The following is a 25,797-nucleotide window of genomic DNA, read 5'->3' on the forward strand; positions in this document are numbered from 1 at the left end:
CAGAGAGAACGTGCAAACTCCACACAGTCAGTCGCCGGAGGTGGGAATTGAACCCGGGTCTCTGGCGCTGTGAGGCAGCAGTGCTAACCACTGTGCCACCGTGCCGCCCACCGTGCCGTCCTCTGCTGATTTTTAAAGGCTTCCCAATCTCTGGCTTCCATTAATCTTCATTATCTTCTTTTGCTTTTATGCTGTCCCTGACTTTTCAGTCATGGTTGCCTCATCCTCCCTTCATACATTTCCTTGTCCTTGGCATGAATTTCTGCTGTATCTCTCGAATTACTCCCAGAATCTCCTGCCATTGCTGCGCCACTGCAGAATCCTTGAATTTTGCAGTACAGAAGCAGGCCATTCAGCCTATCGTGTCTAGTCCCACTCTCCAACCCTGTCTCTGTGACTCTCTAACTTCATCCCTTTCAAATATATACCTAGTTCCCTTTTGAAACCTCCTATGGAAATTTGCCTCCACCACTCTCCCAGGCAGTGGATTCCAAATCCGAACGACTGAGTAAAAACATTTCAAATTTCAGTCCTAGCTCTCTTGCTAGCAACCTTGAAATTGTGATTCCCTAGTTACTGACATATTAACTCGTGGAAACAGAATATTCCTCTTTACCCTGTCAAAATTGTTCATAACTTTGAACACTTCAATAAGGTTACCTTTTCACCTCCTCCGTTCCAAGTAGAATAAGGCCAATTTCTTTAATCCTTCCTTGAATCTAAAATCCGTCATTCCTGGGAACATTCCAGTGATGTCTCGACAGGGCTTTAACGTCCTTCTTAAATAAGGTGCCCAGAGCGTTTTTTTCAAATTCGTTCTTGGGATGAGGGCATCGTTGGCTAGGTCAGTATTTATTACCCATCCTGAATTATCTAGAGGGTAGTTAAGAGTCAGCCACATTGCTGTGAGTCTAGAGTCAGATGTAGGCCAGACCAGAGAAAGGATGACAGATTTCCTTCTCTCAAGGACATTAGTGAACTAGATGGTTTTGTCCAACTATCAACAATAAATTTGTGGTCATCATTACAGTCTTAATTCCAGATGTTTATAGAATTGTGACTGGAGTCGGAGAAGGTAGGGGAGGTCCTTAATGAATACTTTGTTTCAGTATTCACTAATGAGACGGACCTTGTCATTTTTGAGGACAGTGTGAAACAGGCTGATACTCCCGAACAAGTTGATGTTAAGAAGGAGGATGTGCTGGAAATTATGAAAAACATGAGGGTAGATAAATCCCCTAGTCCAAACGGGATATACCCAAGGTTACTACGGGAAGTGAGGGAAGAGATTGCTACGCCTTTGGCAATGATCTTTGCATCCTCACTGTCCACTGGAGTAGTACCAGATGATTGGAGCATGGCATATGTTATTCCCTTGCTCAAGAAAGGGAATAGGGATAATCCTGAGAATTACAGACCAGTCAGTCTTACGTCGGTGGTGGGCAAATTATTGGAGAGGACTCTGAGACATAGGATTTATGATTATTTGGAAAACCATAGTTTAATTAGAGATAGTCAAGATGACTTTGTGAAGGGCAAGTCAGGCCTCACAAGCCTTATTGGATTCTTTGAGGATGTGACAAAACACATTGATGAAGGTTGTGCAGTGGATGTGGTGTACATGGATTTTTGCAAGGTACTGTTCTATGTCCTGTGTAATTCAAATGGGTGGGATTCGAACTGGGTCCTCATTAGATAACCTGGATCTCTGGTCTAACAGTCTAGGGATAATACCACTAGGCTTCCTCTCACAACAAAATACTCCAAATGTGCTCTTATCAAATATTTGTAGAGGTGTAGCATCTCCATCTTCACTGCTAAGTTCTCCTTCCAGTCAACACTGGCTAGCTCCTCCCTCATATCTTTGTAGTTAACTTTTACTCACCTGTAATACCGTTACATCTGATTGGGGATGTGATGCTGGTGTTGTGTAAGGAGCCTTGGTGATTTTCTGTGGCTTGTCTCCCGTAACAGTGTATCCATCGGTATGAGCATAATGTGACTGAAGATCTTCTGTCCTAAATTCTGTATTAAACATTCAGTTTTGTTTCCCTAGGTTACCGAGCAGTTGTTGGCTATGAAGATGGAACAGTAAGAATCTGGGATCTGAAACAAGGATTGCAACTTCATGTGGTGAAAGGTATAGTGTGGCTGGGCAGAGTAACTGCACCATGTAGCTCAGCTCTGTTGTATAATGTAAAACAAATCTAATGTGGCCACTAAAACCAAGGCACAGACTAACCACTCTGACTGAAATGGCAATTTTGTCAACATTCTGAATAAAACAGTCTTCCCTAAATGAGCATTATGGCTTGGTGTCATTTTCCTGCCTTTCTCTGTAATCCTACGCGTTGGATGATTATTTGAATATAAACAGTGACCTCTTGAATGCCTCCACCGCACATCCAATCTGTGCTTTCCAGACCCTACTTGTGCTTTTTCTCACATTGCATTTGTTTCTTTTGCAAATTATTTTACATCTATGCCCTCTCAGTCTTGATCCTTTTATGAGTGGGATTGGTTTATCCCTATCCATTCTCTCCACTCCTCTTATGGTCAGCATTCCCTGGAAGCCGTACAGCTTCCGGGAGATCCCCCACACTAGACAGTATAACTCTTGTCAACTCTCTCTGTTTCCTCTTCAAAAAAGCTACAACAAATTAGTTACAGTATGAAGCCAGCTCTACTTCATTGACCTGCTTTTGTGCCTGCGACTATTGATTCTATCCCGAGTTATTATTTCCAGAGGTTTTCTCACTGCCAAAGTCAAACTGATCAGTGTGTAATTGTTGAGCTTATTCTTGTGCTCCTTATTGGAAAAAGTGCATGATTGTGTGATTCTCTGGATGTGGCTGAGATGGAAGTGATTCCCAGATATACCATGATCCTTGTGTTTTGTTTGTGCCTGTCTCTAGGGAAGGATGGTCACCAGGGTCCCCTAACTTGCCTCGCTGTGAATGACACTGGGAGCCTGGTCCTGACAGGGTCTGTTGACTGCACAGCCAAACTCCTCAATCCTCTCACGGGCAAGGTAATCTGCATACTAAAGGGCATGAGTGAACCAGATGGTTTCTGCAGGAGTTGATGCTAGTTTCATGGTCACTGACACTGGAGATTTGTTGGGCAGCTGCATTTGTGGGTTTGAAGCCTCCCGCGACCCATTTGAGCAAAGTGTGTTTTTATTTGAATCCCACCACTCTCAGGTTTGTCACAAATGTTAAGGATTTAATCCAATAGTAAGTCCTCAGTTTTCCTCAGGTTAACAGAAAATACTGGTCAGGTTTCTGTACTTAATGAGAATATACAATTTATCACAAAGAAATCATTTCTAACCACACGCAAACCAAATTGTGAATTACCAACATATAATTCTACTCACTGAAACTCTAACCTCTTTGTAAACCCCTATACACACATAGAAACAGGCACAGGTGTACCGCAAAGTGTCTGGAGGACAAAGTACTGGGGAAACACAGTTCAATAGTACCAGTCCACCAAACTCATTAAGGTCTCCGTTTTGCTTTTTATGACCTCTGTTCACCTATCTAGTTATTTTCAGATTCTTTCAATTCTTTACAAAAGACACTGAGTGGTTAATATACTAAATATAAAGTCTTTCAGTTACTTATGAGATGCCACAACACTCAGCATCCAGGAGGAACGAATATGTAGTTGTTTTCTCGGCTTTGGAGAGAGGGATAAAGAGAGATCTTGACCTTTCTGCAGTCTAGAATCTTTTCTCTGTCTACTCTGAGCACACAAGGTGTTTCGCCTGCCCAGGAGCCAATCAGAAAGTCCTTATTGTGCTGCCAACCTCTGGCATCCACAACTGGTCCCAACCTACAAACCAGCCAACAATCTGCTGTTTGGCAAAGCTTACTGTGCACACACACACATCCCCTTGCTGTGGTGTCTTAAATCTCTTCCTCCACTGTTTGAGCAAACTAGCAGCATAAACTCCCACCGCATTCCAGTAATTTGTTATTACAAGTGCAACAACTCCTACAGTCCTTGGTTTAAAACAAATCTACACGTGTGGGTTAGTAGTCTACTGATATTAAAACTGCACTGCCATCTCTCTTTAAATTTAGAACATAGAACAATACAGCGCAGAACAGGCCCTTTGGCCCTCAGTGTTGCGCCGACCTGTGCACTATTCTCAGCTCGTCCCCCTACACTATCCCATCATCATCCATGTGCTTATCCAAGGATTGTTTAAATCTCCCTATTGTGGCTGAGTTAACTACATTGGCAGGTAGGGCATTCCATACCCTTACCACCCTCTGAGTAAAGAACCTGCCTCTGATATCGGTCTTAAATCTATCACTCCTCAATTTGTAGTTATGCCCCCTTGTACAAGCTGTCATCATCCTAGGAAAAAGACTTTCACTGTCTACCCTATCTAATCCTCTGATCACCTTGTATGTCTTGATCAAATCCCCTCTTAACCTTCTTCTTTCCAATGAGAACAGACCCAAGTTTCTCAGCTGTTCCTCATAAGACCTTCCCTCCAGACCAGGCAACATCCTGGTAAATGTCCTCTGCACCTTTTCCAATGCTTCCACATCCCTCCCGAAATATGGCGACCAGAATTGTACAGAATACTCCAAATGCGGCCGCACCAGTGCCCTGTACAGTTGCAGCACGATATTGTGGCTCCGGAACTCAATTCCTCTACCAATGAAACCTAACACACCATATGCCTTCTTAACAGCACTATCAATCTGGGTCGCAACTTTCAGAGATCTATGTACATGGACTCTACACTACCAAGAATCGTTCCATTGACCCAGTACTCTGCCTTCCTGTTATTCTTCCCAAAGTGAATCACCTCACATTTAGCTGCATTGAATTCCATTTGCCACCTCTCAGCCCAATTCTGCAGTTTATCCAAGTCCCCCTGCAACCTGTAACATTCTTCCAAACCTTCCACTACTCGACTGACATTAGTGTCATCTGTAAATTTATTAATCCCTCCACTTATGCCTGCATCTAAGTCATTTATAAAAATGACAAACAGCAGTGGTCCCAAAACTGACCCTTGTGGCACACCACTAGTAACCGGACTCCAGGTTGAATATTTTCCATCAACCACTACTAGCTGCCTTCTTTCAGAAAGCCAGTTTCTAATCCAAATTGCTAAATCCCCATCAATCCCATGCCTCTGCATTTTCTCCAACAGCCTACCATGTGGAATCTTATCAAAGGCTTTACTGAAGTCTATGTATACATCAACTGCCCTACCTTCACCTACATGCTTGTCACCTTCTCAAAAAACACAATGAGGTTTATGAGACACAATCTGCCCTTGACAAAACCATGTTGACTGTCTGAAATCAAATTATTGCTAGATGATTATAAATACTATTTCTTATAATCCTTTCCAAAACCTTTCTTACAACAGAAGGGTCATCTCTACTGCCCTTCTTGAACAAGAGCACAACATTTGCAATCCTCCAGTCCTCTGGTACTAAACACGTAGACAATGATGACTAAAATATCAAAGCTAAAGGCTCTGCTATCTCCTCCCTAGCTTCCCAGAGAATCCTCGGATAAATCCCATCCGGCCTGGGGACTTGTCTACTTTCACTCCTTCTAGAATTGACAACACCTCTTCGTAACTAACCTCGATCCTTTCCAGCCTAATATCTTGTATCTCATTCTTCTCCTCCACAATATTCTCCTTTAAAGGTGACATCTTCAGTGCTTGGGAGCCTCCTGTGAAGCGCTTCTGTGGTGTTTCCTCCGGCATCCACAGTGGCCCGCCCCAGCCGTCCGCCGCAGCGGCCGGCACACTGGGTCCAGGTCTACGCGCCCGTTGATAGAATCTGTGGATGAGTGCCAGAAACTGGGGAAGAAATGGACAAAGTCAGAAGTCACAAGTCACCAGGTTATAGTCCAACAGTTTTATTTGAAATCACAAGCTTTCGGAGCACTGCCCCTTCATCAGATGAAGTGGAGGGAAGCACACAGCTGTGTGAAAGGACAGCGCTCTGCAAGCTTGTGATTTCAAAAACCTGTTGGACTGTAACTTGATGTCATGTGACTTCTGACTTTGTCCACCCCAGTCCAACACTGGCACCTCCATATCCTGGAAGAAATGGAGGCAGAATTACCTTTACAGAAAGGGTCTCATGCTGGATGACTGGCACATAACTTTTGTGTAAACCCAGTGCTTAGGAAGGGATTCCCATCAAGTCAAAGGAAGCACAGACCTTTAATCGCACTCTGAGATTGGAAAGATAATGGAATTATCAAGAACAATCTCAAAATCAAAAGTATAATAAAAAGTAGTCTGCATTGATTGTTTAAAAAAAAAAGGCTGTACTTGAGCAACTGTTTGAAGAATTGTGCTAGAACAACTCATAATGTAGACATCATGATATGTTTTGACTTTGTTTTTAAAAACAGTAGGGTGGCACGATGGCTCAGTAGTTAGCACTGCTGCCTCACAGCACCAGGGTCCCAGGTTCGATTCTGGCCTCTGGCAACTGTCTGTGTGAGTTTCCTCTGGGTGCTCCGGTTTCCTTCCACAATCCAGAGATGAATTGGCCGTGCTAAATTGCCCATAGTGTTAGGTGCTTTAGTCAGAGAGAAATGGGTTTGGGTTGCTTACTCTTCAGAGGGTCGGTGTGGACTGGTTGGGCCGAAGGGCCTGTTTCCACACTGTAGGGAATCTAATCTAATCTAACAAAGCTGACTTGTGGGATGTTGGAGCATGTGGAATGTTGACTATTGGCAGAATGGATAGCAAACTGGTTTCAAAACAGAATAGGTTTCGGGTAGTTAATGACAGCGGTGGAAAGTGTGAAGTGATGCTGAGACCATCACTGTTCATCATTTCCACCAACAATATTTCATTTATGTGGAAACCAAAACTGATGCTCATCAAAATACTGCTTACTAATAAGGAATTCACGATGAACTTCTTTACTCAGTGTGGTGAGGATATGGACCTTGCAAACACAGGGAAGTGGAGGTGAATAGTGTGTCAATGGAAACTGGATAAACACGTGAGGAGACAGCAGTAAAAGGATATAGTAATAAGAGGAGATGAAGCACAGTGGGAGAAATCTCCTCTTCAGCATAAACACGAGCATGAACCCATTGGGCTCAATGACTTATTGTGCCGCATGTTGGACATAACTCAGTGTGATGGAACAGTGGTTATTAATGGGCAGTGTTGAGGGTAGGGGTTATTCTTGTTAAAATGGTTTGGAATTCTTAAATTTGCTGAGACGTTAAATTTTAATATGTCTAGACAACTTATATTAGTACAGCACCCTTAGTATTAAGGCACCCTAATAGTATTCAGAGAGATGCAAGGACAAAATGCATGCTTAGCCAACGATACAAATATTATGTGGATGATGTGTGTTTTTTTTTGGGAGGGGGAAAAGAGATGGGTTTTTTTTTTAAGGAGGACGGCAGAGCTGGAGACTTTAAGAATTCCCACGTTCCTCCCTCTTGCTTTGTGTGCTTTCTAGCTTGTCAGTGCTTTTGGAACCTGGCCTGCGAGGGAGATCCAATGAGCTCATGCCCTGCAGGGGAAAGGTCAGACACGTTACAGTGAGCTGTCAGCCTGACCATTAGGACTCAGGTCTCTGCATTGGGACTTTAATCCACAACCTTCTGTTTGCAAGATCCATAACAGATGGACTGTTGTTTCTCTCTCCCAGCCCGACTGTGGGAATTCCAGTGGAATCCAGTGAAGGCGATGGTGTTCTTGGAAGTGGGTTGGAGACCGAGAGCTCACATCCAGGATGGCCAGCCTGATCTGGGGCACGTGATTGACCAGTGGCAGGCTTTCTCCTAGGACCACAGAAGTGTTATGGTACAGGAGGAGGCCATTCAGCCCAGTTTGTGTCTACTGGTTTATCAAACAAGCCTCCTTATCTTGTACCCATTGCCTTGTCCCCCACACACTTGCTCATCGTTTCTGTACAAATAATGAGCCATTCTCTTTTGAATGCCTCTATTGACCCTGCCTCCTCCACATTTCTAGACAGTGTGTTCCATACCCTAACTAGAGCCATACAGCACAGCAACAAGCCTTTCAGCCCAACTGACCAGGTTTCTTAAGCTGAACTAGTTCCTTTTGCCTACGTTTGGCCCATATCCCTCTAATACTTTCCTATCCATGGTACCTGTCCAAATGTGTTCTAAATGTTGTAATTATACCTGCCTCTGCCTACTGTGTGGAGCAAGTTTTTTTTTTCCTCATCTCACCTTAGCTTCTTTTGAGAAACAGTTTAAATTTGTGCTGTCTTCTCAATCTGTCTACAATTGGGTACAGTTTCTCTGTACCTGTCCAGTTAGGAATGGCTGATAGCTTCTGGCCCACTCAGTGATGCCCACAACCCATTAATGAATTAAAAATAAAACTCCATCCAGGCTGATTTTGTCAGTGGTAGGGGAAAGCCACATCCACACACCATCCCACTACAGAGATTATCAGGATGGTACCCTCCATACTCCCACTCACTACAATGCCTCCTCTGTCTCTACACTTGCCATGAGGTGAGCGCAGTATTCCTCCGAGTATGCATTGTTCACAGTTAACTGAAGGCTAACTCATTGAATATTCCTACACAGGTAGTTGCTGTCTTTTCAGTCCCAAATAACACAAAGGAATGTGTGGACAAAGACCAGGTGGAGGATACCGAATCCAACTCTAATTCTGTCGAGTCAGTGGGATTCTGTCGGGTGTAAGTCTAATCCTCCCATGTGTCTGATGTTGTACCTAATGATCGGTTAGTGAGTGAGTTTGGCGGATGTGTTAATAACACAGTAGCTTTGTCATTGGACCATGAGATCATAACATGTAGGAGCAGAACTTAGGCCATTCGGCCCATCATTCTGTTCCACCATTCAGTCATGCCTGATAGGTTTTTCATCTCCATTTTCCCGCTTTCTCTCTTTGATCCCCTTGGCAATCAAGAACCTATCTACCTCTGTTTTAAATATACTCAATGACCTGGCCTCCACAGCTGTCTGTGGCAATGAATTCCACAGATTCACCACTTTGTGACTAAAGAAGTTTCTCCTTATATCTGTTCTAAAGGGTCTTCCCTTTACCTTAAGGCTATGCCCTCAGGTCCTTGTCTCACCTTCCAATGGAAACATCTTGGCAAAAGTGAGTACTGCAGATCCTGGAAACCAGACTCTAGATTAGAGTGGTGCTGGAAAAGCACAGCAGGTCAGGCAGCATCTGGGGAGCAGGAAAATCGACGTTTCGGGCAAAAGCCCTACATCAGGAATGAAACGTCGATTTTCCTGCTGCTCCGATGCTGCCTGACCTGCTGTGTTTTTCTAGCACCACTCTAATCTGGAACGGAAACATCTTCCCAACATCCACTCTATCCAGGCCGTTCAGTATTTTGAACGTTTCAATCAGATCCCTCCCTCTTATAAACTCTATTGCGTACAGTCCCAGAGTCCTCGAACATTCCTTATATGGTAATCCTTTCATTCCTGGTATAATTCTTGTGAAGCTCCTCTCGATCCACTCCAGGGCCGATGCATCTTTCCTGACTTATGGGCCCCAAAATTGCTCATATTACTCTAAATATGGTCTGACCAGAGGCTTATAGAGCCTCGGAAGTACATCCCTGCTTTTATATACAGGTTCTCTCAAATGTCATCATTGTATTTCCCTTCCTAACTATTGACTCAACCTACAAGATTACCTTGAAAGAATCCTGGACAAGGCTTCCCAAGTCCCTTTGCACTTTAGATTTCTGAATTTTCTCCTCATTTAGAAAATAGTCCATGTCTGTGTTCTTACCAAAGTGCATAATCTCTCACTTTCCCATGTCATATTTCATCTGCCACTTCATTGCCCACACTCCTAACCTGTCTAAATTTTTCTGCAGTCTCCCCACCAACACAATACTACCTGCTCCTTTGTATCATCCGCATTCTAGCCAGAATGCCCTCAGTTTCTTCATCCAGATTATTGATGTATAAAGGGAAGAGTTGTGACACTTGTGGAACACCATTATTCACCGTTTTCCATTCTGACACTAGCCATTAAGATTCTGGATTAGTGATGCTGGAAGAGCACAGCAGTTCAGGCAGCATCCGAGGAGCAGTAAAATCGACGTTTCGGGCAATAGCCCTTCAGGAATAAAGGCAGAGAGCCTGAAAGGTGGAGAGATGAGCTAGAGGAGGGTGGGGGTTACCTTTAACTAGCCATTAAGATGCTTGAGTAAAAACTCATGAGATGGTCTCCCTCCGAGAGCAGTGAATGCAGAGCCATTGAATCTTTTTAAGGCAGAGGGAGGTAAATTCTCCACTAACAAGAAAGTCCAAGGCCAGTAGGTGGAGCCAGAGTCCCAATCAGATCAGCCATGACAGTGTTAGTTGGGGGAGCAGGCTTGAGTGGCTGAATGGCCTGTTCCTGTTCATAGTTCTTGTGTTCTAAGCCGCTGAGTTGGGGATGTATATCAAATACTGGCCTTGCCGACGATGCTGACATTCCAACAATGGAGTATCCAAAAGCGTGAATCGCAAAAGGTTAGTGTGCTGGGACAACAAGAAGTTAGGAAAGTTAGATGAATGTTACTGTTTATTGTGAGGGCCATTGCGTACAGAAGTACATGGATTCTGCTACGGTTGTACAAGGCATTGGTGAAACCACCGCTGGAGTATTGTGTACAATTTCTGGTCTTTTTTAAGGAAGTTTGTAAATGGGTTGGGAGCAGTTCTGAGTCGGTTTCAGAGACTAATACCTGGAACCTGGACATGGGTTGTTTTATGAGAAATACTTAGATAGGGTCAGCTTCTGTTCACTGGAGTGAAAGGTAAGGTTAACAGATGGTTGAAGAGTTTAGCATCCTGAGGGGCCTTGACAGGGTGAACCTGGGGAGAATTGGGAATTAGAGTCAGTATTTAAAATAATGTGTTTCCCATTTAAAGCCAAGTTGAAATTATTGTTATTTCTTGAGGTTTTGGAGTGTTTGGTATTCACTCCCTGAAAAAGTGATGAAACAGAATTTTTGAATATTTTAAGGCAGAGTGAGAGAGAGATTCTTTTCTTGACTTTCTTCATGCAGCAGGCCATCATTTATTGCCCAGAGGGTAGCTATAACCAACCACGTTGCTGTGGGTCTGGAGTCATGTGTATGCCAGATTAGGTAAGGATGGCAGTTTCCTTCCCAAAGGAGATTAATGACTGTAGATAGAGCAAGACTGGAAAAATGTAGCAGGTCTGGCAGCATCTATGGAGAGAGAAATAGAATTAATGTTTTGGGTCCAGAAAGCCTTCATCAGAATAGTTCTGAAACAGAAACGTTAACTCTGTTTTTTCTCTCCACAGATCGTGCTAGACCTGCTGAGTGTTGCCAGCAATTTCTACTTTTGTTGCAGATTTCCAACAGTTCTAGAGTCATACAGCACAGAAACTGACCCCTCAGTCGAACTTGTCCATGTTGACCAAACATCCTAATCTCACTCCTAGTTCCATTAACCTCGAAACCCTTCCTATTCATGTACCCATTCAGATGCCTTTTAAATGTTGTCATTGTACCAGCCTCCACCACTTCCTCTGGCAGCTCATTCCATAGAGGTAAAAACAATGACTGCAGATGCTGGAAACCAGATTCTGGATCAGTGGAGCTGGAAGAGCACAGCAGTTCAGGCAGCATCCGAGGACAGGCAAAATCGACCTTTCGGGCAAAAGCCCTTCATCAGGAATAAAGGCAGAGAGCCTGAAGCGTGGAGAGATAAGCTAGAGGAGGGTGGGGGTGGGGATAGAGTAGCATAGAGTACAATAAGTCAGTGGGGGAGGAGATGAAGGTGATGGGTCAGGGAGGAGAGGGTGGAGTGGATAGGTGGAAAAGGAGCTGGGCAGGTCGGACAAGTCCGGACAAGTCAAGGAGACAATTTTGCTGGAGGTTAGAAACTAGGATGAGGTGGGGGAAGGGGAAATGAGAAAGCTGTTGAAATCCACATTGATGCCCTGGGGTTGAAGTGTTCCGAGGCGGAAGATGAGGCGTTCTTCTTCCAGGCGTCTGGTGGTGAGGGAGCGGCGGTGAAGGAGGCCCAGGACCTCCATATCCTCGGCAGAGTGGGAGGGGGAATTGAAATGTTGAGCCACGGGGCGGTTTGGTTGATCGGTGCGGGTGTTTCGGAGATGTTCCTTAAAGCACTCTGCTAGGAGGCGCCCGGTCTCCCCAATGTTGACTGGGAGCAGATACGGCGGAGGCAGAGGAATTGGGAATACGGGATGGCATTTTTGCAAGAGGTAGGGTGGGAAGAGGTGTAATCCAGGTAGCTGTGGGAGTCGGTGGGTTTGTAGAAAATGTCAGTGTCAAGTCGGTCGTCACTGATGGAGATGGAGAGGTCCAGGAAGGGGAGGGAGGTGTCAGAGATGGTCCAGGTAAATTTAAGGTCAGGGTGGAATGTGTTGGTGAAGTTGATGAATTGCTCAACCTCCTCGCGGGAGCACGAGGTGGCGCCTCAACATTTCAACTCCCCCTCCCACTCTGCCGAGGATATGGAGGTGCTGGGCCTCCTCCACCGCCACTCCCTCACCACCAGACGCATGGAAGAAGAACGCCTCATCTTCCGCCTCGGAACACTTCAACCCCAGGGCATCAATGTGGATTTCAACAGCTTCCTCATTTCCCCTTCCCTCACCTCATCCTAGTTTCTAACCTCCAGCAAAATTGTCCCCTTGACTTGTCCGGACTTGTCCGACCTGCCCAGCTCCTTTTCCACCTATCCACTCCACCCTCTCCTCCCTGACCTATCACCTTCATCTCCTCCCCCACTGACTTATTGTACTCTATGCTACTCTATCCCCACCCCCACCCTCCTCTAGCTTATCTCTCCACGCTTCAGGCTCTCTGCCTTTATTCCTGATGAAGGGCTTTTGCCCGAAACGTCGATTTTGCCTGTCCTCGGATGCTGCCTGAATTGCTGTGCTCTTCCAGCACCACTGATCCAGCTCATTCCATACATGCACCACCCCCTGCATGAAAAAGTTACCCTCAGGTGCTTTTTAAATCTTTCCCCATTTTTTGTTTCTTTTGATTAGTGAGCCAGATGGTTTTTTTTTTAAAATGAGAATTAGCAATTATTACATGGATTTTTAAAATTCCATACTTTATTGAATTCAGATTTCACCAGCATGTTGGAGTTTGTGGTTCTCCATTGCTTGTCCGGTGACATTACCACGATACTATCACCTCCCTTTGGGGGTGATCAGTGGTAGCAGTAATTGGATCAGCTGCCATTTTATTCAATGATGAAGCAGTCCTGAGGGGATGAGTGGCTTCTTCCTGCTCCTAACGGGCGGCACGGTGGCACAGTGGTTAGCACTGCTGCCTCACAGCGCCAGAGACCCAGGTTCAATTCCCGCCTCGGGCAACTGTCTGGTGTGGAGTTTGCACATTCTCCCCGTGTCTGCATGGGTTTCCTCCGGGTGCTCTGGTTTCCTCCCACAGTCCAAAGATGTGCAGGTCAGGTAAATTGGCCATGCTAAATTGCCCATAGTGTTAGACGTATTCAGAGGGTCGGTGTGAACTTGTTGGGCCGAAGGGCCTGTTTCCACACTGTAAGTAATCTAATTAATTCACATGTTCATGTGAATTTGTCCAAAAAAGGAAGAGACTGTAAGCATTGCTCAGTTAATCAGTATTGTGTGGTCACGAACATTTAGTAAAGTGTTATAGTGTGGGGTTGAATTCATGAAAAGGTAGAACTGGGTGGGAATGGTGAGTTCCCTTCCCTGAAGCAATTTATTGAACTAGTTCTGCATTAATCTGGGGTTTTGCTGTACAACTTCTGACTGTACACAAACCACCAGGGAGCAAGTTACAGAACTCCAGTTTGCAACTTGCTGCAGTAGATGTCAACTTTCAAGGACTTGGTTGGGAATCCAGTTATCATCACCGTACAAACTCAGTTTAGCCAATAGACTGTAGGGCAGCCCGTTCCACTGATCAGTTGATGATCAGTTCAGTCATGACCATGAGTGAATTGTTTGCTTTGCTTTGATATTACCATATTATTGAGGTGTGAATTTCAGCTGTTTAGAGTTAACCCCTTACTGGCTACCAATGATTATCAGTGCAGTGTTTAAGCTGAGTGTAGGAAATCAGAAGGCTTGGAGTAAAGGATATTTGTATCTGCAGAAGTCAGTGTTAAATGGAATTGAATTTATTGTTATGTGTACCGAGACACAATGAAAAGCATTGTCTTGCGAGCAATACAGACACATCACAGAGTTAAGTAGCATAGGTCAGTAAATATTAGGTAAACAGCAGCAAAAACAAAAACACAGGTACAGGTGAATGTTAAGAGTTTGTGGGTCCATTCAGTATTCTAACAACATTAGGGTAGAAACTGTTTCGAAACCGGCTGGTGTGTGTGTTCAGGCTTCTGTACCTTCTCCCCAATGGTAGAGGTTGTAGAAAAACATTGCCAGGGTGGGATGGATCTTGGAGAATGCTGGCAGCTTTTCCTTGATAGTGGGCTTGGTAGATGGATTCTGTAGATGGGAGGTTGGCCTTTGTGATTGTCTGGGCCGAGTTCACCACTCTCTGTAACCGTCTCCGATCTTGAATGGTACAGTTGCCGTACCAGGTAGTGATACATCCAGACAGAATGCTCTCGATGGTGCACCTATAAAACGTTGGCAAGGGTATTCGCCGTCATGCCAAATTTCCCCAGCTGCCTGTGGAAGAAGAGACGTTATTGGGCCTTTGGAACCAGTGCATCCACATGAAGAGTCCAAGAAAGCTTGTTGTGGATGACCACTCCCAGGAGCTTGCCACTCTCCACTCATTCCCCCTCTGTGCTGTTAATGTGGGGGGGGGATGAGTAACATCCCACTGAAAGTCAATAATGAGTTCCTTGATTTTGCCAGCATTGAGAGCTAGGTTGTTCTCAGTGCACCATTTTTCCAGGTCTTCCCCTTCCCATCTGTAGTCTGTTTCGTCGCCATCTGAGATTCAACCGACTATGGTGATGTCATCAGTGACCTTGTAAATGGCATTAGTCTGGTATTTGGCGACGCAGTCATGGGTATACAGTGAGTATAGTAGGGGGCTACGCACCCCTGGGGGGCCCCAATGTTGAGTGTTAGTGAGGATGAAATATTGTCCCCAATCTTCACTGATTATGACCTGTGGGTCAGGAAACTGAGGATCCAGTTGCAGAGAGTGGGGCTTCCTAAGTTTAGTAATCATTCTCGAGGGGATAATAGTGTTGACTACAGTTCACCTTTCAATGAGTAGGATTCTTACGTAGTTGTTCTTGGTGTTAAGGTGTTCCAGGGAAGACTGAAGGGCAAGTGATATGGCATCTGACATGGATCTGTTGGTCCGATAGGCAAACTGGAGTGGGCCAAGAGTAGTGGGGAGGTTGGAGTTGATTAATGCCATGACCAGCCTTTCAAAGCACTTCATGACCACTGAAGTTAGGGCCACTGGGCGGTAGTCATTGAGACATGCTGCATGAGCCTCCTTAGGCACAGGGATGATGTTGGCCCTATTGAAACAGACAGGGACAGTGGCCTGCTGCAGGGAGAGGTTGAAGATGCCCGGGAAGACCCTCTGCCAGTTGGTCTGCACATGCTCTGAGTGCACGGCCTGGTACTCCATCTGGTCCCATTGCTTTCCTTGGATTCACACGAAGGAAAACTGATCTGACCTCTGCAGTGACTGTTGGGATAGGTTCGTCAGGACTTGTCAGAATAAATGTTGCCTCTCTGCCGAAATGCTGCTCAAAGCGAGCATACAAAGCATTGAGACGTTTTGGGAGGGATTTGTCATCATCTGCTATCTTGCACTGTAAACAATGTTTGCTGAGTTGTTCTGTAAGGAGTGGCTGACTGTGCTTCCTTTGTTACTGAGGCTGCTGGAATATCTAAAGCCCTGAACAGTCAGCGAAGAAGTTATTTATATTTTCTTGGCCTTGGTATAGCTCCCACAGTAAATAGTGGTAAGATTAATGGGCTCTTGTATATATAGTATCATCTTTGCTGTGTGAGACGTGGGTCTGTCTATTGTCAAATAATCTCTGGGGAGAAAGTGAGGTCTGCAGATGCTGGAGATCAGAGCTGGAAATGTGTTGCTGGAAAAGCGCAGCAGGTCAGGCAGCATCCAGGGAACAGGAGAATTGACGTTTCGGGCATAAGCCTGAAGAAGGGCTTATGCCCGAAACGTCGATTCTCCTAATCTCTGGGGAACCAAGGACCCTCAAAATATGAGGCTGAGAAATGACTGGTTCCTTTCTCTCCTTGAAGGTGCTGTTCTTTCACTGGGTTTTGGGTTTATATTCCCAGTAATTCTACCAGCTTGAGAACTGGCCCTGCATGAATCCAGGCAGAGATTTGTCTGCCAGCTGTTTGGCCACATTAAGGTTGTTACAGCCAAGTCTGGTCTGGTCCATGTGTTCGTTTTGCTGACAAAATTGCTGCTGATTGGCTGGTACTCGTGTCATGTGTCTTAAACCATTCAGCTCCTCACTTGCTGAGGCTGCTGAGCTGCTTTGTAACAGAGTCCCTAATTCACTCCCAAATATTACCCTCAGTACGCAGGGCTGCAGCTGTCCGAGATGCCTACCTTGTCAGGGTGATGAAGGATAGGTTCTAAGAATTAACCTTGCCAATGATGACATAACAATTTTGGAAGAAAACAATGTTGGAAATTTCTTTCACTTTGAACAGTTGTTGTTTGGCTCCTGCAGGCTTCCCTTGGTTGCTGTTGGATTTTTGGATGGCACCATGGTGATCTGGGATATTCCATCACAGACAGTTCGTCATAAATGGCAGCTTCAGGTAAGGAACCTTATGGGTGACCACAATTCAACCTGTCCTTTCCCTCATTGGCCTTGTCTTCCTGCTGGGAAGACTCCTGTTTCTGGGCTGGTGTCAGTGCCAGGGTAGCCTGTGGGAGATACCAGAGTTTAGATCAAAGTGGTGCTGGAAAAGTACAGCAGGTCAGGCAGCATCTGAGGAGCAGGACATTTCGGGCATAAGCCCTTCATCAGGAATAGAGGCAGGAAGCCTCCAGGGTGGAGAGAACCCTGGGAGATACCAGACCACACTTTGATCTTGAGACCACAAAGGACAAGCCCAGATTTTTACCCAATGTCATACAACTTGAGCTCGGGATTCGAGATGTAGCTAAGATGCTGCATGGCCCAGTGTCAGGATCTCAGCAGGCCCAGTGTTGGGCCTGGGATTCTTTACTCGATCTTCCTCTCCGCTGTCCTCCATCTCTGTTCCCCTCCCTCCTTCACACTCCATCTGTCTCTTCAACAAGCACTCTCATCTCCTTTCCTCTCGCTCATCTCCCTCCTCGCCTACCGCTCCGTACCCTGTCTTCACTTTGCAAAATCAGATCACAGCGCTGTGTCCCTCCTCCCAGCTTTCAAGCAGAAGTTGTAACAGGAGGATCCTTCACTGAAAGTAGTACAGTTCTGGTCTGAGGCAGCAGTAGACCTTCTCTGGGGCTACTCAGGATCGGTGGACTGGGCCATTCACAGGAATTCAGCGGACATCCTAGACCACTGTCACAGATTTCACTAGCAAGGGGTTAGAGAACTGTGTGCTAAAGACGTCCGTCAGTGCGTTCCCCAAACGGAAACCTTGGATGAACCTGGAAATCCACTGCTTACTGAAGACCAGGCGTGAGGCATTTCAGTTGGACGAGCCGGGCCCATACAGGAAATCCAGATATGACTCTGTGAAGCTGTTGGAGATGCCAAAAGGCAGGACCGAACCAAGTTGAGGCCCAAACTAACCACCTGGACAAGGCCTACCCAACATTACAGGATACAAAATGAAGCAAAGCAAGATATCAGACACAGACACCTCCCTCTCTGATGCACTCGATGCTTCCGATGGTCAGTTTGAACAGAATGCCACTGGCGCGGTGACACTTGCCCCAGACACACCTGTTCCCTCTGTCACCACCTGCTGATGTCAGCTCAGTCTCTGAGAATCAACCCGAGGAAAGAGGCAGGCCCAGACGGAGTCCCCAGGCCATGCACTCAGATCCTCTGTGGACCGGCTGGATCCTCAACATGTCCTTGCTGCAATCTGAAGTCCCCACCTGCTTCAAGAAGACCACCATCATCCCAGTACCAAAGAAAACACATGCAAAGTGCTTCAACGACCACTGCCCAGTGGCTCTAACCTCCATAATCATGAAGTGCTTCAAGAGCCCCACATCAACTCCAGTCTCCCAGCTTGCCTCGATCCCCACATTTATCCCCCCGATGTAATGAGTCCACAGCAGACGCCATTTTCCTAGCCCTGCACTCATTCCTGGAACATCTGGACAATAAGGACACCTACATCAGACTCCTGCTCATTGACTACAGCTCCACCTTTAACACCATTATTCCCCCTAGACTGACCTCAAAACTCTGTGACCTTGGTCTCGGCTCCACCCTCTGCACCTGGATCCTCAGCTTCCTGACCCACAGACCGCAATCAGTGAAGATCGACAACACCACCTCCACAATAACCCGCAACACTGGAGTCCCCCAAGGATGCATCCTCAGCCCCCTACTGTACTCGCTGTGCACCCACAACTGTGTGGCCACATTCCACATGAACACCATCTATAGGTTCACTGATGACACCACCATGGTGGAATGGATATCAAGCAATGATGGATCAGAGTACAGGAAGGAGATAGAGTGCTTGGTGACATAGTGCAATGATAACAACCTCTCCCTCAATGTCGGCAAAACAAAAGAACTGATCATTGACTTTAGGAAGAAAGGAGAAGAACACACCCCTGTTTACATCAAGGGGTGTGTGAAGCGGGTGGACAGCGTAAAGCTCCTGTGTGATAGTAACCAATGATCTGTTCTGGTTCTCCCACCTAGATACTATGGTTAAAAAGGCCTCTCCTTCCTCAGGATTCTTTGGAAATTCAGCATGCCCATTAAAAACCCTCACCCAACATTTACAGATGCTCCATAGAGAGCATTCTATCTGGGTGCAAACACCCTTGTGTGGCAAATTCTCTGCCCAGGGCCTAAGAAACAACAGAAAGTTGTGTGCACAGCCCAGACCATCACAGAAGCCAACCTCCCATCCAGGGATACCAACTACACTTCTCACTGCCACAGAAAGGCTGCCGACATCAAAGACCGCTTCCTCCCTAGTAATACTCTCTTCCAACTTCTTCCATCATGTGGAAGATACAAAAGCTTAAACACACATGCCAACAGGTTCAAGAACAGCTACTTCACTTGTGTCACTTAAACTGCTGAATGGACCCTTCTAATTTCAAATCTAATGTTGATCTTACTTTGTGCACCTCCTGTGCAGCTGTAACCTTGTGTGTCCTGCTCTGTCTAAGCACCATATGATCAGCCTGATCTGTTTGCGAGAAAGCTTTTCATTGTACTTAGGTGCATATTATTGAAATAAATAAATAGAGTCTAATCCCCCTCCCTCTTGCTCTAGCCTCTCTCTTAACCCTCTCTCTCCTTCCATTACCTTGCCAACTCTCACCCTCTCCCTCTTCAACTCTCCCTCCCACCCCTACTACTTCCCATCAGCCCTGGCTCCTGCCATGTGCACCCACCCTCCCCCAACTCTTTGGCTCCTCTCACTGTCAGATCGGCTGTTGGGAAGGAGGTCCTGCCTTTGGATCTGCGCGCACATAGGCAAGACCACTCGGTCAATGTGTTGACAGTCTGGATAGTTTGTCAGTGGGCTCTTTGATGAGTTTGTCCATTTTTCAGGCTGGTATTGTGCAGCTTCTGTGGGAGGACCACTCACCCATCATATACACAGGGAGCCTTGATGGAGTCGTGCGCATTTGGGACGCCAGGTCAGGAAGAATGGCGGGTGAATGCTGCGGCCATGTTGCAGAGATCCTGGCGTTTATGGTGAATAAGTAAGTGTGACCTGTCTTCCATCTCTAGAAGCCCAGGGTTGGCAAAGATTGAATACAATTCATCTTCGTGGTTCCAGGATTCCAAGCATTTTATCCCACAGATGCATGCATAAGCATATTCACACATATCACATGTGCACACATACACAGACAAGTTATTAATCTCATCCATCAAAGTTGACTATTTATTCTGTTACTGGGCCAGTACTCTAGAGCCTGAAAGTTCAACGTACAATGTTGGGAAGTTGAACACTTAGTTTTTTAAAAATCTGAATTGAGTTGTTTTTCAGGTGATTATGAAGCTTCAGATTCTTGCATAAAACAGTTTCTAAAATCAGAAAGTGGCCATTCAGCTCATCATGTCCATGCCCAGCTCAGTAAGAGCCAAATCAGAGTGTCTTCTGGTTCTCAATCCTCCAAACAGTGGGAACAATTTATTTTTGCTGTATTCAGCATCTCATGATTTTGTGCAGGTCAGGTGAATTGGGCCATGCTAAATTGCCCATAGCGTTAGGTGCATTAGTCAGAGGGAAATGGGTCTGGGTGGGTTGCTCTTCGGAGAGTTGGTGTAGACTGGTTGGGCCAAAAGGCCTGTTTCCACACTGTAGAGAATCTAATCTAATACCTTTAAAAAATAAATACCTCCTTTGCCACAACCCAAGAATACATGATAAATAAAAGCTACCCAGCTTCATCCTCTTGTCAAAATATTACAGGTTCAAGCCCTGCTCCAGAGTTCAAGCTGCCAGTCGATGCTGACGTCCCTGTTAATGAAGGGGTACTACACTGTCAGAGGTGGCATGTTAAATATCAAGTGCCCCTTTTGGAGGGAGAGCAGAGGGTCCTCCTGTGTCTTGAGCAACGCTCTTTCACCTCAGCTGGACTATTGTGTCCAATCCTAGGCACCACACTTTTAAGAAAGATGCCAACCCGTTGGGGAGGGCGTGGAGGAGATCTGTCGGAATGATACCTCTGATCCTGGGTAATGTTGCTGAACAAAGAGACCTTGGAGTACAGGTTCATAGCTCCTTGAAAGTAGAGTCGCAGGCTGATAGAATAGTGAAGAAGGCGTTTGGTATGCTGTCTTTTCTTGGTCAGAGCATTGAGTACAGGAGTTGGTAGGTCATGTTGTAGCTGTACAGGACATTGCTAAGGCCACATTTGGAATATTGTGTGCAGTTCTGGTCTCCTTCCTATTGGAAGGATGTTGTGAAACTTGAAAGGGTTCAGAAAAGATTTACAAGGATGTTGCCAGGGTTGGAGGATTTGAGCTACAGGGAGAGGCTGAACAGGCTAGGGCTGTTTTCCTGGGAGCGTCGGAGGCTGAGGGGTGACCTTATAGAGGTTTATAAAATCATGAGGGGCATGGATAGGGTAAATAGACAAAGTCTTTTCCTTGGGTTGAGAGAGTACAGAACTAGAGGACATAGGTTTAGGGTGAGAGGGGAAAGATATAAAAGAGACCTAAGGGACAACATTTTCACACAGAAGGTGGTACGTGTATGGATTGACCTGCCAGAGGATGTGGTGGAGGCTGGTACAATTGTAACATTTTAAAAGGCATCTGGATGGATATATGAATAGGAAGGGTTTAGAGGGATATGGGTCAAGTGCTGACAAATGGGGCTAAATTAGGTTGGGATATCTGGTCAGCGTGGTCGAGTTGGACTGAAGGGTCTGTTTCTGTGCTGTACATCTCTATGACTCTATGGGCGATTTAAGTAAACTATCTGCAACTGGGATCCTTGAAAGAGAGAATGGCTGTCACTATTGTGTTTGCACTACAAGTGCATATGCCTGTTCTTTCTGTCTGCAAATAATGGGACCCTGTCTAGATTAGATTTTTTTTAGATTAGCAAAATCTGCAGTACACTGCTATTAATGTCCGAAGTAATATAATATTGCTAGAGGACTGTAGGACTGCTGTCTGATTAAACCGAGAGGGGACTGGTGGTGAGTTTAACCTGAGCGTTACCATGCCTCCAGTGAGGACCAAAGTAGAGAAGGTGGAGTGTTCATGTTAACCTCAGCTGGTGTAGGAAGTGAACCCACACTCTGGCATCACTGTGATCAGGAGGATTAATACATGTAGCAACCACAACATGCAAGTGCTGTTTCATGCTGCTACTAAAGCATTATAACATAAGTGGTTTTCAGTACTAACAGGATGCGTAACCATGAGTAACGTGGTGAATGCATTTCAGTGCTGACGCGAAACGAGATACAGACAGTACGTCACAAAGACTGGTGGATCATATCAAATAGCATTTCTCTTCAGTTGTTTGCAGCAAGCAAGTTACTGGCCAAACCCAATCAGTCCATGTTTGCAAAATCTGCAGTACACTGCTACCATTAGATATGATTTTGCAGTTGCTTTATTTGTTCATTGGATGAGGGAGTTGCTGGTTGGGCCAGCATTTATTGCCTATTACTAGTTGCCCAGAGGGCAGTTAAAGGTCACCCACATTGCTCTGGGTCTGGAGTCATGTGTAGACTGGGTAAAGACATAGATTTCCTTAAAAGACATTAATGAACCAGTAGGGTTGGAGGATCTGAGCTACAGGGAGAAGCTAAAAAGGCTGGGGCTGTTTTCCCTGGAAGGTCGGAGGCTGAGGGGTGACCTTATAGAGGTTTACAAAATTATAAGGGGCATGGATAGGGTAGGCAGACAAAGTTCTGGATTAGAGTGGTGCTGGAAAAGCACAGCAGTTCAGGCAGCATCCGAGGAGCAGGAAAATCGACGTTTTGGGCAAAAGCCCTTCTTCAGGAATACAGGCAGAGTGCCTGAAGGGTGGAGAGATAACTGTTTTTGCCAGTTTTTACCTGTTTTTACCTAGATAGACAAAGTCTTTTCCCTGGGGTCGGGGAGTCCAGAACTAGAGGGCATAGGTTTAGGGTGAGAGGGGAAAGATATAAAAGAGACCTAAGGGGCAACTTTTTCATGCAGAGGGTGGTACATGTGTGGAATAAGCTGCCAGAGGAAGTGGTGGAGTCTGGTACAATTGCAACATTTAAGAGGTATTTGCATGGGTATATGAATAGGAAGGGTTTGGAGGGATATGGGCCGGGTGCTGGCAGGTGGGACTAGATTGGGTTGGGATATCTGGTCGGCATGGACAGGTTGGACTGAAGGGTCTGTTTCCATGCTGTACATCTCTAAGACTCTAAACTAGCTTTTTTTTTTGCAGGTTTTTGTGGAATTCATGGATTAAGTTGTGAGGGCAACTTCCATAGACTAGACCTGTATTTGTGTCTGGAAGAGTTGGTCTAATTGAACTGTTAAAGATGATTAAAGGAGTTAATAGGGTTGATGAAGAGAAATTATTTCCTGTGGCTAGTGAGTGAGGGTGAAAGGGGTCAAACCTTTAAAATTGGAGCCAAATGATGTCAGAAAGCACTTTCTTAAACAAAGGAGCTTGGAAATCTGGAGCTCCCCATCCCAAACGGCTGTGGAGAGTAGGAGTAAAATTGAAGCAGAGATTGACAGATTTATAGTTAACGGTCTGGGGGGAGTCTCTGGGCACCCACTCTCAGGTGTAATACCTGCAATTGAATGTGGTTGCTCTAAATGGGATCTGCCAGGCTGTGCAAAATCAGTCGTTTCTCTGCTACTTGTCGTCCCTAAAAATTTGGATAATATTCCTGTTCATCTTTGTAATTCAGTATACCACATGGCAAACCTCTTGACCTCCCACAGTCTAAATTGCCATTTGCCAATGCTTTACCTTTTCACATTACACGAGACAATCTCTGTTGTGTAGAAGTTGTTTAAGCCTATAGTGTATTCTCAGTATTTTTATTTTGAATTCATGTTCCTAAATTCCCAGTTTCTTTTAGATGTAAATCAACGATTTGTTCATTCCCCAACAGGGAAGCATCCGTGGTTGTCACTGCCTCTGGAGACCAGACTGCAAAAGTATTCCACCTGCAGCGGCCCGACCGGTAGAAACAATTTCATCTCTTTTAACGGTGCTGACCTCACAGCCCACAGCTTACAGACTCAGCAGCTGCAACCCCCTGTGTTACCTGATTTGTGCTGTGCAACAAGGACTCTTTCTGATGGACCTTTTTAAAAGAAAAAATAAAATGTTTGCATTTTCAGCTCTAAGTGTCAGGAAAAGCCATGTTTTGGGACAGAAGCAGGAAAAGAATTTCAAATCTCCGTGAATCTTTTCCAAACACCTCCAGCTCCTGAAGCAGTTGCGTAAGAGGTTTGTTTGGTCGATACCACTTATGCTGGAATTATTGGCGCTACTGAACATAGAAGCACTGTTACTCTTTACCTGTCCTGGAAGTGTTTGATAGGACAGTGTAGAGGAAGCTTTACTCTGTATCTAACCCTGTGCTGTCCCTGTCCTGAGAGTGTTTGGGGACAGTATTGAGGGAGCTATCTTTTGTATCTAACCCAGTGCTGTCCCTGTCTTGACAATTATTTGATAGGGACAGTGTAGAGGGACCTTTACTCCATATCTAGTTCCATGCTATACCTGTACTCTGATTAGGGTGCAATGTAGAAGTAGCTTTACATTCATGCAACCTAAAAGATTAGGGAGCTTGACTCTGAATCTGACCGTGTGCTGTACCTTGCTTGGGAGTATATTTTTATATCATCCTGTTTAATTGCCATTTGTAATGTGAACATGATTTGCTGCGTTGGGCTATTTATTGAAGCTAGGTGGATATTTAGCAGCGAGGAGAAAGTGAGGACTGCAGATGCTGGAGATCAGAGCTTAAAAATGTGTTGCTGGAAAAGCGCAGCAGGTCAGGCAGCATCAAAGGAACAGGAGAATCGACGTTTCGGGCATAAGCCCTTCTTCAGGATATTCAGCAGCGGTTTATTTGTGATGAGTACATTACTCAGCAGACAACAGGATTGATCACAACTTCTGCCTTCTCTAGAACAGCAGAAGGGAAATGGTTGGATCATTTGTCATTGATTCCTACTCCTGCCTGTCTTCAACTATGTCACTCCATTTCCCTGTTTCCCATTTCTGTAATGATTTGCCATTGGATATCCTGAAAAGGGCAAATTCACAGGGGGAATGGGACTGATTGGAAGCTATTTCAAAAAGCCAATGGAAGCCTCCCCGTGTGGTGTAAGCTTTGATGATTCCTTGAAGTGTTTGGTATCTCGGAGTGAGATCTGCTGCTCTACAGAGTACGAGGAGATGATTATAGAACATAGAAGAATACAGCGCAGTACAGGCCCTTCGGCCCTCGATGTTGCGCCGATCCAAGCCCACCTAACCTACACTAGCCCACTATCCTCCATATGCCTATCCAATGCCCGCTTAAATGCCCATAATGAGGGAGAGTCCACCACTGCTACTGGCAGGGCATTCCATGAAATCTGCCATGATTCTGAAATTTTTAATCGTTATTGTTTTCCTCAGTGAGCAGCTCCCCATAGAAGCATTTTGTGAAGAATGGACATAAGATTTTGGATGGTCCTTGTTGGTAAGCCGGTGTATGAGCAATCATGTTCCTGCAGCACTAACCTACATTCACCCAGTGCCTTGACTGTACAAAACACTTCAAGATGCTTCACCAGTGTAACTGGACAAAACTTGACTATCAAGCTGTTAAGAGTGAAAAAGTTTGGTAAAGTGGTAGTTTGTAAGAAAAATCTTAGATGAGTGGGTGGTGGAAAGTTGGAGCGTTTTAATCTGGAAATCTTAAAGTTTGGTGCTGCAGCATTGAAGGGATAACTACCATTGATGAAGTCGTGAAAATTCAGAACTTCAGTTATGCCGTGGCAACGTAACGTGAGTGTGAAATGCTGGACCTCAGAGCACAAACACACTTGGTCCTTTGAGTATGCTTTACCATTTGATTAGATCATGGCTGATCTGATGACCACAGCTTCACTTTCCTGTCTGGGCCGCACCTTCACAAATTTTGATTCATTTGTCTTATCAAAAAA

At 45.3% G+C, this 25,797-nt stretch overlaps 1 protein-coding gene across 1 annotated transcript in view; it reads left to right on the plus strand.

Moving 5' to 3' along the window:
• aamp (angio associated migratory cell protein) overlaps positions 1-23,977 on the plus strand; it is a 43,453-nt gene extending 19,476 nt beyond the window's left edge. Inside the window, exons 6-11 of the mRNA XM_087989415.1 lie at positions 2,057-2,140; positions 2,916-3,031; positions 8,596-8,708; positions 16,699-16,789; positions 19,720-19,874; positions 23,745-23,977. Coding sequence (XP_087845541.1) covers positions 2,057-2,140; positions 2,916-3,031; positions 8,596-8,708; positions 16,699-16,789; positions 19,720-19,874; positions 23,745-23,820 — 635 coding nt within the window. The 3' untranslated portion in view covers positions 23,821-23,977. The remainder of the gene's footprint in view (positions 1-2,056; positions 2,141-2,915; positions 3,032-8,595; positions 8,709-16,698; positions 16,790-19,719; positions 19,875-23,744) is intronic.
• Positions 23,978-25,797: the final 1,820 nt, after the last annotated feature.

Source organism: Chiloscyllium plagiosum, unplaced genomic scaffold (assembly GCF_037043375.1).
Source record: "Chiloscyllium plagiosum isolate Xiang-an unplaced genomic scaffold, Cpla_swu_hap1 HiC_scaffold_7, whole genome shotgun sequence".
NCBI lineage: Eukaryota > Metazoa > Chordata > Chondrichthyes > Orectolobiformes > Hemiscylliidae > Chiloscyllium > Chiloscyllium plagiosum.